Source organism: Amia ocellicauda, chromosome 18, assembly GCF_036373705.1.
Source record: "Amia ocellicauda isolate fAmiCal2 chromosome 18, fAmiCal2.hap1, whole genome shotgun sequence".
NCBI lineage: Eukaryota > Metazoa > Chordata > Actinopteri > Amiiformes > Amiidae > Amia > Amia ocellicauda.
In genome coordinates this window covers 25,265,285-25,278,786 of record NC_089867.1, presented here as the reverse complement: position 1 = coordinate 25,278,786, position 13,502 = coordinate 25,265,285, and the positions used below count along the sequence as shown (strand labels likewise).

At 51.7% G+C, this 13,502-nt stretch overlaps 2 protein-coding genes across 3 annotated transcripts in view; one reads left to right on the top strand and one right to left on the bottom strand.

Annotated features, from left to right (window-relative positions):
• zmynd12 (zinc finger, MYND-type containing 12) lies at nt 1-12,604 on the bottom strand. Its single transcript, XM_066690663.1, has 7 exons — nt 12,471-12,604; nt 7,384-7,525; nt 6,971-7,243; nt 6,232-6,465; nt 2,365-2,464; nt 1,470-1,615; nt 1-352 (listed from the first exon to the last, which is right to left on the bottom strand). The coding sequence occupies exons 1-7, from the start codon at nt 12,578-12,580 to the stop codon at nt 242-244; spliced, it is 1,116 nt and encodes a 371-aa protein (XP_066546760.1). The 5' UTR covers nt 12,581-12,604; the 3' UTR covers nt 1-241.
• ppcs (phosphopantothenoylcysteine synthetase) overlaps nt 12,605-13,502 on the top strand; it is a 12,295-nt gene continuing 11,397 nt past the window's right edge. The window contains exon 1 of one of the 2 annotated variants that reach the window (XM_066691106.1): nt 12,605-12,686. The gene's annotated coding sequence lies outside the window, so the exon portion shown is untranslated. Of the gene's footprint in view, nt 12,687-13,190; nt 13,268-13,502 lie in introns of those variants that run through there. The other variant, XM_066691105.1, reaches the window with a different exon arrangement.

The following is a 13,502-nucleotide window of genomic DNA, read 5'->3' as shown; positions in this document are numbered from 1 at the left end:
TTTGGGAAACGGAGATAAAGGCGTTTATTGAATAGTGTACAATAACAACAATTCCAGTGGGAGAACAGAATGAGTGCATCGTGCTCCGAGTCAGTCACTATAACTCACTCACTATAAAGAGCTGCTGCATCTCTGACACATGGACCCATCAGACAGAGACAGAGAGAGACGGGTGGTCTCTGGCGATGTTCAGGTAGAGCAGGCGCCAGGGGGAGGTGGCGGTACACCGCATCGAAACCCCTCACACCGCGTTGGGCTCGGCCAGCTGTAGAAGCCTCTCGATGGGCTGCGTCAGGCCGCAGTCTGGCACCAGCTGGCTGGACAGCAGGGCTTTTCTGCCATACATCACCGCCTGGCATGGAGTAAAACCAGACGTCACACGTGGCATTATTCTCTCTTCCCTGGCACTCGATTTTTCCATAACAGAACTATCGCTGTGAACTGAGACTCCGGCTCCATACGCTTGTGAGTGCAGTAGAAACACAAACAAGCAAACCAGCCCCAGCAGTAATTCAATCGCCTGTAACAAACGTTTCCGATTAAACTTGACATTTGTAAAAGGGCCGTTCTGTTTTTAGTTCTGTCTTTTTTCTTTCGCCACTGATTACAACCAGAATCATTTCGGCACTCTTCAGATTCGAATGAGAAGAGTTTCATTTTAGATTCTCATCTCTAGTTAAGCCGAAGCCGGAGAGGGTTGAAGCCACTCAAAGTGTTCGTATGAGGAGACGATCTTTTAATCAGTAATTCCCTTGCTGACAGATTTGCAGAGGGAGCCTCTTTAAAATTCAATTTCCTGCTGCTGCTTTCCCCCTTTCAGCTTGAATTACCAAGAAAATGTGTGCGCTCCCCAAGGCAGTGCATAACGCTCTCCTCTGCAGCGCTAACATCTAGTACAAGCTGGTGCCAAGGGTAATCCACGCCAACTTAGAAACCTGCTTTGCTTTCCACAGGCATGTCATGGACACCAGGCCTGCTTATTAACAGTGACTGACATACTCACACGCTGGACTCGCCTGGTGACGGGTCATAACCGTGACCAACAGCAGCTCATCTGGGGGTTTGGCTCTGATTTTAGAGAGCATCAATTTGCGGGGGGATAAAAGGGATCTAAAGACAGTGATCAGATTGTTTCAGGGAGGGGGGTGAAGCATGTTCCTTCTGTGCCCGCCTTCGTTGCTCTGAATCCGTATTAATCTCTGCCTTCCTTTTTTGCAGTCCTTATAAACAGGCCCCTACTGGATCTCAACCCAGCGCTTCTCCCACAGTGCACTGCAGACACACAAAGAGCTGGCAGGCACCCAATCAGAAGAACTCCTGGCTCAAACGAGTCCACCTGATAATCCCCGCCAATTAGTCTGTGGGGCTTTCGGTAATTAGCGCTAATCCCCTCTCTAGACGGTGCTCCGGCAGCCGGACACAACCCACCGCGCCGAGGAGTGCGTGATCGTCCCCACGGCGCCCCCTACCTTCCCGGCGTCCGCGTCTAGGGAGTGCAGCAGGGCCAGGGCGTGGGCGGTGCGGGCGATGTCGGCCGGCTCCGGGTGGGAGGCCCGCTCCCGGACGGCCAGGATGGCACTCAGGACCTGATGGGCTTCTGCTGCCTGGGACTCATCTGGGACAGGGAGAAGGAAGGAGGAAGAGGAGGATCTAATTGCAAGCTGTCCAGGACACACACTCAGTAAAATGTGCATTTTTTGGAGGGTAAGATATAGAAGTGACGCAGTGAAGACAAGAGCTTTAAAGTGGAAGGTTGGAGATTGGGATTTTGGAAGGGGCACTGGAGTGACCGCTCGAGCTGGTAATAGCTGGACATTTGGAATAACGGGGTTCTCAAGTTGTCCTTCAAATGAAACGGCTTCTGAAAGGCTTCGCGCTCACTTGGCGTAATCATCCCTCGTGCAGCGGGAGGCCAGTGGGACAATTTGGTTGGGATTGCCTGTGTCTTCAACCCCAAATGAAGAAGATGACACGTCAGTGCTGGCACTGTGCCACCACCCAGAGCGAAGAGCATCAAGTGTGCCGCCATCTCACTGGGATCTCCCATTCAGGGTCGCCCAAAGACATGGCGATCTGCTCATGACTAAACATGCCTTCGGAAGCCAGAGTTAGAGAGGGGTGGTAATTTGGGGGGGGTGTACAGGTGTATTTCCCTTGAGGAACCCTAGAGGGCAGCGTTTTCTGCTTTTTTGGAAAAACGTCTTGCCAGGTAAAAACCAAAGCCTCATAGGATCTCCTCACAGTCCCACTGTACTGACTAAAGTCTTTCTGAAACACATATCGGCTTCCATGATCCCAGAGGCCGCGACAGAGAAGGTGCCACACCAGACCGGGCCGGTTTAGTTTATTTTGGAGGATACCCACCGAGAGACGGCACCGGTGCTGCAGGGCTTGCCGACACACTGGAGATCTCCGCACGCTCATCAAACAGCCAGGTCAGATGACTGTGCCAGATCCGTGTTACCTGCGTGCACACATACACACACACAGCGTCAGCAGGAGGGCTTTTCACGCCCTACTTCTTCACGAGTCACGACGATTGCAGACAGCAGCAATAATAATTAGCAGCCCTTTCTGAAGGAGCAGCATCCCCGTCAACCATAAAGGGGTTTCTATAGCAACTGCACAGAGGTCTGCAATTTGGGGCCGATGCACCTCCAAGCTCACCACACCGCACACACACACCGCCCCGCACACAGCCCGGCTCACCGCCCCGCACACACACACAGCCCGGCTCACTGCCCCGCATACACACACCGCCCCGCACACAGCCCGGCTCACCGCCCCGCACACACACACCGCCCCGCACACACACACAGCCCGGCTCACCGCCCCGCACTCACACCGCCCCGCACACACACACCGCCCCGCACACACACACCGCCCCGCACACACACACAGCCCGGCTCACTGCCCCGCACACACACCGCCCCGCACACACACACAGCCCGGCTCACTGCCCCGCACACACACCGCCCCGCACACACACACAGCCCGGCTCACTGCCCCGCACACACACCGCCCCGCACACACACACAGCCCGGCTCACTGCCCCGCACACACACCGCCCCGCACACACACCGCCCCGCACACACACCGCCCCGCACACACACAGCCCCGCACACACACACAGCCCGGCTCACCGCCCCGCACACACACACAGCCCCGCACACACACACCGCCCCGCACACACACACCGCCCCGCACACACACAGCCCGGCTCACCGCCCCGCACACACACACCGCCCCGCACACACACAACCCGGCTCACCGCCCCGCACACACACACCACCCCGCACACACAGCCCGGCTCACTGCCCCGCATACACACAGCCCCGCACTCACACCGCCCCGCACACACACACCGCCCCGCACACACACACAGCCCGGCTCACTGCCCCGCACACACACCGCCCCGCACACACACACCGCCCCGCACACACACACCGCCCCGCACACACACACAGCCCGGCTCACTGCCCCGCACACACACCGCCCCGCACACACACACAGCCCGGCTCACTGCCCCGCACACACACACCGCCCCGCACACACACCGCCCCGCACACAGCCCGGCTCACCGCCCCGCACACACACCGCCCCGCACACACACCGCCCCGCACACACACACAGCCCCGCACACACACACAGCCCCGCACACAGCCCGGCTCACTGCCCCGCACACACATCGCCCCGCACACACACACAGCCCGGCTCACTGCCCCGCACACACACACCGCCCCGCACACACACACCGCCCAGCACACACACACCGCCCCACACACACACAGCCCCGCACACACACCGCCCCGCACACACACACCACCCCGCACACACAGCCCGGCTCACCGCCCCGCACACACACACCACCCCGCACACACAGCCTGGCTCACTGCCCCGCATACACACAGCCCCGCACTCACACCGCCCCGCACACACACACCGCCCCGCACACACACACCGCCCCGCACACACACCGCCCCGCACACACACCGCCCCGCACACACACACAGCCCGGCTCACTGCCCCGCACACACACACCGCCCCGCACACACACCGCCCCGCACACAGCCCGGCTCACCGCCCCGCACACACACCGCCCCGCACACACACCGCCCCGCACACACACCGCCCCGCACACACACACAGCCCCGCACACACACACAGCCCCGCACACACACACAGCCCCGCACACAGCCCGGCTCACTGCCCCGCACACACATCGCCCCGCACACACACAGCCCCGCACACACACACAGCCCGGCTCACTGCCCCGCACACACACACCGCCCCGCACACACACACCGCCCAGCACACACACACCGCCCCACACACACACAGCCCCGCACACACACAGCCCGGCTCACCGCCCCGCACACACACACCACCCCGCACACACAGCCCGGCTCACTGCCCCGCACACACACCGCCCCGCACACACACCGCCCCGCACACAGCCCAGCTCACTGCCCCGCACACACACCGCCCCGCACACACACCGCCCCGCACACAGCCCGGCTCACTGCCCCGCACACACATCGCCCCGCACACACACAGCCCCGCACACACACAGCCCCGCACACACACACAGCCCCGCACACAGCCCGGCTCACTGCCCCGCACACACATCGCCCCGCACACACACAGCCCCGCACACACACACAGCCCGGCTCACTGCCCCGCACACACACACCGCCCCGCACACACACACCGCCCAGCACACACACACCGCCCCACACACACACAGCCCCGCACACACACACCGCCCCGCACACACACACCGCCCCGCACACACACAGCCCGGCTCACCGCCCCGCACACACACACCACCCCGCACACACAGCCTGGCTCACTGCCCCGCATACACACAGCCCCGCACTCACACCGCCCCGCACACACACACCGCCCCGCACACACACAGCCCCGCACACACACAGCCCCGCACACACACAGCCCCGCACACACACAGCCCCGCACACACACAGCCCGGCTCACTGCCCCGCACACACACCGCCCCGCACACACACCGCCCCGCACACAGCCCGGCTCACTGCCCCGCACACACATCGCCCCGCACACACACAGCCCCGCACACACACACAGCCCCGCACACAGCCCGGCTCACTGCCCCGCACACACATCGCCCCGCACACACACACAGCCCGGCTCACTGCCCCGCACACACACACCGCCCCGCACACACACACCGCCCAGCACACACACACCGCCCAGCACACACACACCGCCCAGCACACACACAGCCCCGCACACACACCCCGGCTCACAGCACGAGGCTGCAGTCGTTCCCGCGTCTATCACTAAGGTTACAAAGTGGACGCCAGGGCAATGAGTGTGACCAGGCTGCGCTCCAGTTTAAAACCAGATCAATAACAGAGTGATACGTGAGGGTGTGGATGTAAAGCTGGTACAGTGGGTGTTTGTATCTTTTTTAATTATATGTTTTTACCAGTCAACTGAGCTGCACAGTCCCACAGCGAGACCCAACCCCCCACTGGAACCAGAGAACCGAGAATCCTGCAAGGCTATGTGAAGCTGTTCAAACGCATTCCAGATACTAAAAGCATCATCGTGGCTTATGAAGAGAATAAATTGCCATTTAGATAATTAAACAATGTAATGGATTACTTAATATCATTTCACTTCAAATCTAATTTTTCAATCCAAACTTAGAAGGCCCGGTGAGAGAGATATTTACCTGCTATAAATAAATACATAAAAATTGATGTTTTGTTGTGACAACATTCTAATAATATGCTAAACATCTTCACAATTAAATATCAGTGCCTTCAAATAAATAACCTACATGGTGAAAAAACTAGCCAATTTCATTTACTAATGAACAATGTTCCCAGTACTGATGGTGCAGCAGCTGTTTGCTGCAAAAGCCGGGGAGGGACAGGCAATCCTCCTAACCCCAGTGTGCAGTCAGCACAGCACAGCACAGCACTAGATGATGCCAAGCAAACAAAATAGCTTTGCTCTGTGCCTGGGGAATAAAAAGCTTTGGTAATCTCAAAATAATGGATTTAGTTAAAAACCTCTTTGTTATTTCATAAACGGACATTAATTATTAAAGCTGCATTTGCTCTGTCAGCAGTATAGTGACGCAGTGGATCTCTCCCCTGCACGAGCGCAGACGAGGAACGGCTGCAGGAATTGGACCTGATCAGCTAACGCCATCCCGCACAAGTGTCGTCTCTGAACCCTCACCTCCGTGTACAGGGAATCGGCCACGTCCGTCTTGTCCTGGCGGGCGAACACGTCGGCCATGTGGAAGAAGCCCCCGCAGGTCACGATACTGTCCGTGCCAAACTCCTCGCTGGCGAGGTAAACCTGCGCAGAGCAAACACAGCAACTGAGCACGAGGCCGGAGCTGAGGACGGGGCATTGCAGCAAAGACCGATCTATGCCTGGGCCCTGCAACCTTGCAACATAAACTGTGCTCTACTCGACATGCTGTGGTGAACTGCACTGTATTGTGAACACCTGGTCATTGATTTCATAAAGTAATGCAAGATCCTAGTTTTTAATTTTAATTAATTGTCAAAGATCCAACACACAAGTCCGTAATCTCTTTGAGAAAGTCCTCGTTTTAGGGTGCATTATCTGCTTGGGTAAAGCGGTCCCCAGCCGCGAGCGCGAGACTCAAGGAGATCACGAACCAGCCAGACAAGCAAGACAGATATCCCTGCAGTTGTTACACCACTTCAAATATCTGAAACCAAATCGCAGGGTGCGATTCAGATTCGCTCTCATTTTCCCAGCTGGTTCAGGGGCAAGTTTAGAGCACAAGAGCCATGTGAGGCGACATACAGGGGCCCTTGTGAGTAAACCACCCCAGGACAGATCAGGGTTGCTGTTCTGGATTCGCCACCCATTGACAACGAGTCTCTCTCCAACTTATTTTTAGTTACACTGACATTAGTCTCAGTTTATCTTAAAATGTCTGTAAAAGCATGTTTGCGAAGTGTTGGATGAAGACATGCATGGACAGCGCAACACGATGCCCACACACCCAGTGACAGAGCCACGCCCGGGGGCCAAACTCACCAATGTTGGCCTCGGCAAGGAGCAGGTAGGAGGGGACCAGCTGGAGGGCGTCAGGGCCGTGGACGTCACTGCAGTAGCGCAGGGAGAGCAGGGCCCCGGGCACGGCCTCCTGGTGCTTCCCCTCGAATAGCTTCTTCTGAGCTGCGGCTCGGGACACAGCGATCAGCTCCTCCTGTCCAGCGCGGAGCACAGACCAGCACGGAACAGATACAATATCTTTGTGTGGAAGTAGTGTTGGGTGTGTCAGTCTGTGTGTGTGTGTGTGTGTGTGTGAGTGTGTACATTTCTGATAGCAGAGGGGCAGTGGGGTACCTGTCCACTCAGGAGCCGGGCGCGGTGCTGCTCTCTCTCCACCTCCAGAGCGTGGAAGGGCACAGGGCAGCGCAGGGGGATGAGCAGCTGGCAGACCCTCTCATGGATGCCCACCCAGTCTGCTCTCTGGTGCTCTGAGTCACTGCGCAGACAGAGCACAAACAGCCGGCTACACAGAGACACAGACACGGGGCTCCTCCCAGGAACGCTCAGTCAAACGCGGATGGCAAAGGCACACGTCCAATGGGGAAATTACAGGGCACATGTCACGTGCGTGCAACCGCGGCACAGGAGGGAACCCGTCCAGCGTTCCTGCAGGCCACGTGCAGCTATGGTTGCCACGAAGGCCTGGCAGAGCGTGCCAATGAGCCCAGCCTCTGGAGACGTTAACCGAATAACGCCACAAAGTCTCTCACTAAGGAGGGGGGTCGGGTCAGGTGGGGAGCACCTGCAATGAACCGGGACCTCGAGGCGTCAGTACGGTCACTGGACACATCTCCTTTATTTCCTCCCCACACTAAAACCCTTATCGACTGCTTAAGGAACCCATAGAAAGATTCCAGACACTGAAGATGGAGGCTATAATCAAAATTAGCAGCAAATGCAAAAACATCCACATCTGTTCAGCCAGACTTAAAAAATAAAAGACTAGATCTCACATTCTTTCCAGCGGGGGCAGCAGAAGCACTGCGTGAATGTTTTCTAACTCCTGTCATTACTTCTTCCCCCTGGAGAAAATCAGGGCTAATGTTCTCACTTATGGCGGTAATAAATGGCAGCAAAGTGCTAACACATGCGGTGCAATTTAACTCTGTTATCCTCTTTGTACAAGACAAACATTACAAAATGGCACTGGCACAAACCAGATGCCGTAATTGATTATTTTTTATTTTTTATTAAAAGTGCTGGGGACTTTCCACGAGACGAGCCACAGTCGGCAGTCTTTGCCTACGCACCGTTCCTGAAACAAACTGTATCTCTAGATCAACTTCCATGTCATCTGGAGTATAGTAACATACAGCGATGTTAAGGCAAGCTGACTAATTTTCAATTGCTGGAAAGGCATCTAATTGATTGACATTGGTCCAATTCCTATCTATCTGGTGTCAGAAATCTTTTGGCAATGTTCGAGTGTTTAAAGAACAGTGTATAAACCACAGCAGACAGTGAGTTTGAGTTCAAATTAATCATGTTTAATAATATTTTGGCTATTCCACTTCCAAAGTCTTCTGCCTGCAGTGGCTTTACATCTTAAGGGGCAGATTCACACAAATACACGATGGGTTACCTCACCTATTAGAGGACAATGTCCACCTGCACTGTAGTATTACTCTTACGAAGGATTGACAGCACCCAGGAAAACAGCTGAAACTGTCAATTCAGTCTTTTTTTAACTGTATACTTTAATTAGCAATACCTAAACACTTAGGGAATTGTCAGAGCATTGCAGTAATTAAAACTTAAAAGACAAGTCCCCAGTTCCCAACGTGTATCCAATTACATTTCAAATAAAGACGAGCTGCTTTCTAACGTCTTGCAGATGTTGTGCAGATGTCCTGTGTTGGGTTTCTCAGGAGAGAGAAACTAAGGGAAAGTGCCCCCTGTATTTAAACATACATGTGGAGTGCTTAATGAGATGGATTTTAAAAACTGGGAATAAATGTAACATGCCAGTTAAAGGCTTTTGCTTGTATAGATTTTTGGTCCAGCTGCAGAGAGAAGTAGGCCTAAATCTGATCAAATGTCACTACATATATGTATCCTTTTCGTTTGTTTTTTAAGTTGTTAAGTGAGGTGCACAGTGGAAACACCGCCTCTACACCGTTTCTCTCCTGCTACACACTTTTTGAAAAGACTGCGTATCGCATAGACCGGCCTCGCTCGGAGACTCTCGGCTTTCAAGGACGTCAGGACTTTCGGACGCAGCGTGCTGCCCCTCAGCCAACATGGACTCCTTTCAAACTGGCAGAGACGTAGCACTTTCTCTGGCACAGGGAGGTGTTTCTGCTGCATCTTGGCAGGACGACAACATTCGATTAATCCAAGTAGGCTTAGAGCTGCCTCGGGTAGGGGGTGGGGGGGGGCTTTGTTTTTCTCGGACTGCTTGCAAGCTTTGGGGATGCGCACAATGCTCCATTGATTCATAAAACTCGTCACGGGGGGGTGGGGGGAGGTGTGCTCTTAAGTGAATGGTGGGCTTTGCGAGTCACTTCACACAAACAATGGAAGACCAAGTAATAAACTCAAGCTGTTTAAATGCAGCCTGTGAGGAGGGCTCCTGGGCAGGAGGGGGCCTGCAGTCTGCAGCCCTGCCCCCGTGTCAGGACCTCTAAGGGAGCTGCACATAAACTGCCTGTGGCTTCAGCCTGGGGAATCACCTGGAAAGCACATTAGTGGTTGAATTACTGTTAGTCAGTGGCGCTGTGTCTGTCCTGCCCCAGACTGCAAAGCCCTGTGGCTGGCACTGGTGGCATGCGCAACAACGAGAAGCAGATGGCTTGACAATGCCCATCTTAAAGTATGTGTGTGCTGCCTTGTGAGCAGGGACTGTGAGCGGATATTTACAGGCAAACATAATCTGCGGTTGTAAAAATGCAATAAAAATCTCAAATGAAATCAGGTCTTTTCTCTCTTTGAGCATGTTTTCTATTGGATTAAGACTATACCCGTGTTATACGATTGTGATTGAAGGAGAAGAAAAAAAAAAAAGCTGCACTTTTAAGAAGTATAGTGAATAATACATTAGCCAGAAGAAGACAATTAAAATGGCTATTTTCTCCCACATATAACGAATGCTAGTTGAAGTGAAATGTATTCCCTCAGCTACAAAGAGAAAAAAAACTGCTGGGTATTTGGTTTCTTCGTTCAACGTGGACTGTGCGGTGGAAAAAAAACATCACTTCCCTGTTGGAGAAATTGCTTTCCTCTCCAGCTATGTGAACTCAGCGACCTCCGCAGTGTTTTCAGCAGGCAGACTGCTTTCCGCTGGGCCATGTGCGAAACTTTCACTTTAAAATGCTGCCACCTGGTGTTGCTGTGAGCTATAATAAGAACCACCAGGAGAACCCAGGCTGCTCACCGCCGTGACGGGGTGTCTCAGGTCCTTGGGGACGAGTGGATGGAGATTTATTTGATTTCAAATTTGTGCAAGATTACACTTTTCAAGAAGTCTTTGGTACTGAAGTCCCAGAATCCTTTGCGTCAAAACAACGGGGAAACACAATCTATTTTCCAATCTATTTTTAATAATATATATTATTTATAAAGACATTTTAAACCCCGTTATTAGTAAATAAGTACCACATACTCAACCAGTCCAAATTACCAATCCTATGCCAGGAAAAGTTTGTGTTTAACAATATTAGAAAGGTTTAATGTTGGCAAGGAGATTGGGATGCCCACCCCACACACACACACACACACACACATATATATATATATACACATCCACACACACACATATATACACATCCACACACACACACATATATACACATCCACACACACACATATATACACATCCACACACACATATATATATATATACACATCCACACACACACACACACACATATATACACATCCACACACACACACACACATATATATATATATATACACATCCACACACACACACATATATACACATCCACACACACACACATATATACACATCCACACACACACATATATACACATCCACACACACATATATATATATATACACATCCACACACACACACACACATATATACACATCCACACACACACACACACACACACACACATATATATATATATATACACATCCACACACACACATATATACACATCCACACACACACATATATACACATCCACACACACACACATATATACACATCCACACACACACACATATATACACATCCACACACACACATATATACACATCCACACACACATATATATATATATACACATCCACACACACACACACACATATATACACATCCACACACACACACATATATACACATCCACACACACATATATATATATATACACATCCACACACACACACACACATATATACACATCCACACACACACACATATATACACATCCACACACACACACATATATACACATCCACACACACATATATATATATATACACATCCACACACACACACACACACACACACACACATATATATATATATACACATCCACACACACACATATATACACATCCACACACACACACACACATATATACACATCCACACACACACACACACACACACACACACATATATATATATATACACATCCACACACACACATATATACACATCCACACACACACACATATATACACATCCACACACACACATATATACACATCCACACACACATATATATATATATACACATCCACACACACACACACACACATATATACACATCCACACACACACATATATACACATCCACACACACATATATATATATATACACATCCACACACACACACACACACATATATACACATCCACACACACACACATATATACACATCCACACACACACACACACATATATACACATCCACACACACACACACACATATATACACATCCACACACACACACACACACACACACACACACATATATATATATATACACATCCACACACACACATATATACACATCCACACACACACACATATATACACATCCACACACACACACATATATACACATCCACACACACACATATATACACATCCACACACACACACACACACACACACACACACACACACATATATACACATCCACACACACACATATATACACATCCACACACACACACACACACATATATATATATATACACATCCACACACACACATATATACACATCCACACACACACACACACACACACACACACACATATATATATATATACACATCCACACACACACACACACATATATACACATCCACACACACACACATATATACACATCCACACACACACACACATATACACACACACACACACACATATACACACCCACACACACTCACTCACCAGTAGTAGGCCACCCGGCACTGGCGGCACTGGACGGCGGCCGGTTTGTGGCAGAGCTCGCACAGCAGCTTCGGGCCCCTCGGGTGGGCCAGCGGGTTCAGGCTGCACATGGCTGCGCTCAGGCCGCCGGACAGGTGCGCTGCGCGGCTCAGAGCGGTGACCGGCCGCTGTGTTTAGATTGCCTAGGCAACGAACTTTGAACTGGAAGAAGTGTCGGTTTGTCGTCAATTATTATAATTACTATTATTATTGTTGTTATTACTGTTATTACTGTTATTATTATATTGTAAAGCGCGCAGAGCTGCTGTGTGTTAGGTCTGTAATGTAATATCTGCTGTAAGATGACATTTAACGGCCGGCTGATTGAACTCGACATTCAGCGGCGCCTCCCTGGTTTGAGCGCCAGAATAAATGACCCTGAATGGAGACACGAACATAAATCAGCGCAAACGTCTGCGCATTGAAGTGGCACGATGAGCCGGTTTGGGGAGGAATACGTGAATGAATATGAGAACTGTAAACCAGCAGGAGGCTGACCGCTATTCAAATATGTGTTAAAGACTGTAAATAGTTTAGGCCGTCATCAATATAACACGGGCATAGTCTTAATTAATACAAGCGCATTATTAAATTATTATCAGCTGCTTATAAAAGTTACATGATCGTGAAAAACACGAACGTATTTACACCGGCGCGCATGCGCGGACCCGCCCGGACTGTTTCCGCTCTGCGCCGGAAGTCACAGCGCGTCACGGTTGCCATAGCTCCGGCAGCTTCCGGTCGCGGCGCGCAGTTCGGTGAGTCGCGAGGCGTTGCGTGTTTGTTTTGTGCGGTTAAACTGTGACGTATTTCATGCATTTATGCCTACATTACAAACTGTGTAACGCACTTATACAACCAACCATTTGAAACCTTTGCATATAAGGGTATACCGGCGCTGACACGGTTCACCCCACGGCCTGCCGGCAGTGCACACCCGAGCAGCGCGGCTGCGCAGGCGGTGTCGGATCAGGGCCGCTGTGGCTCCGGTGT

What these genes read in the sequence shown, in the direction of transcription:
- zmynd12 (XM_066690663.1), bottom strand. Translation starts at nt 12,580, where the DNA reads ATGTGCAGCCTGAACCCGCTGGCCCACCCGAGGGGCCCGAAGCTGCTG. An exon ending in TGCCGGGTGGCCTACTACTG is followed by an intron (nt 7,526 to 12,470) that starts GTGAGTGAGTGT and finishes CTGTCTGCGCAG; the next exon opens with TGACTCAGAGCACCAGAGAG. An exon ending in AGCACCGGTGCCGTCTCTCG is followed by an intron (nt 1,616 to 2,364) that starts GTGGGTATCCTC and finishes TCCCTGTCCCAG; the next exon opens with ATGAGTCCCAGGCAGCAGAA.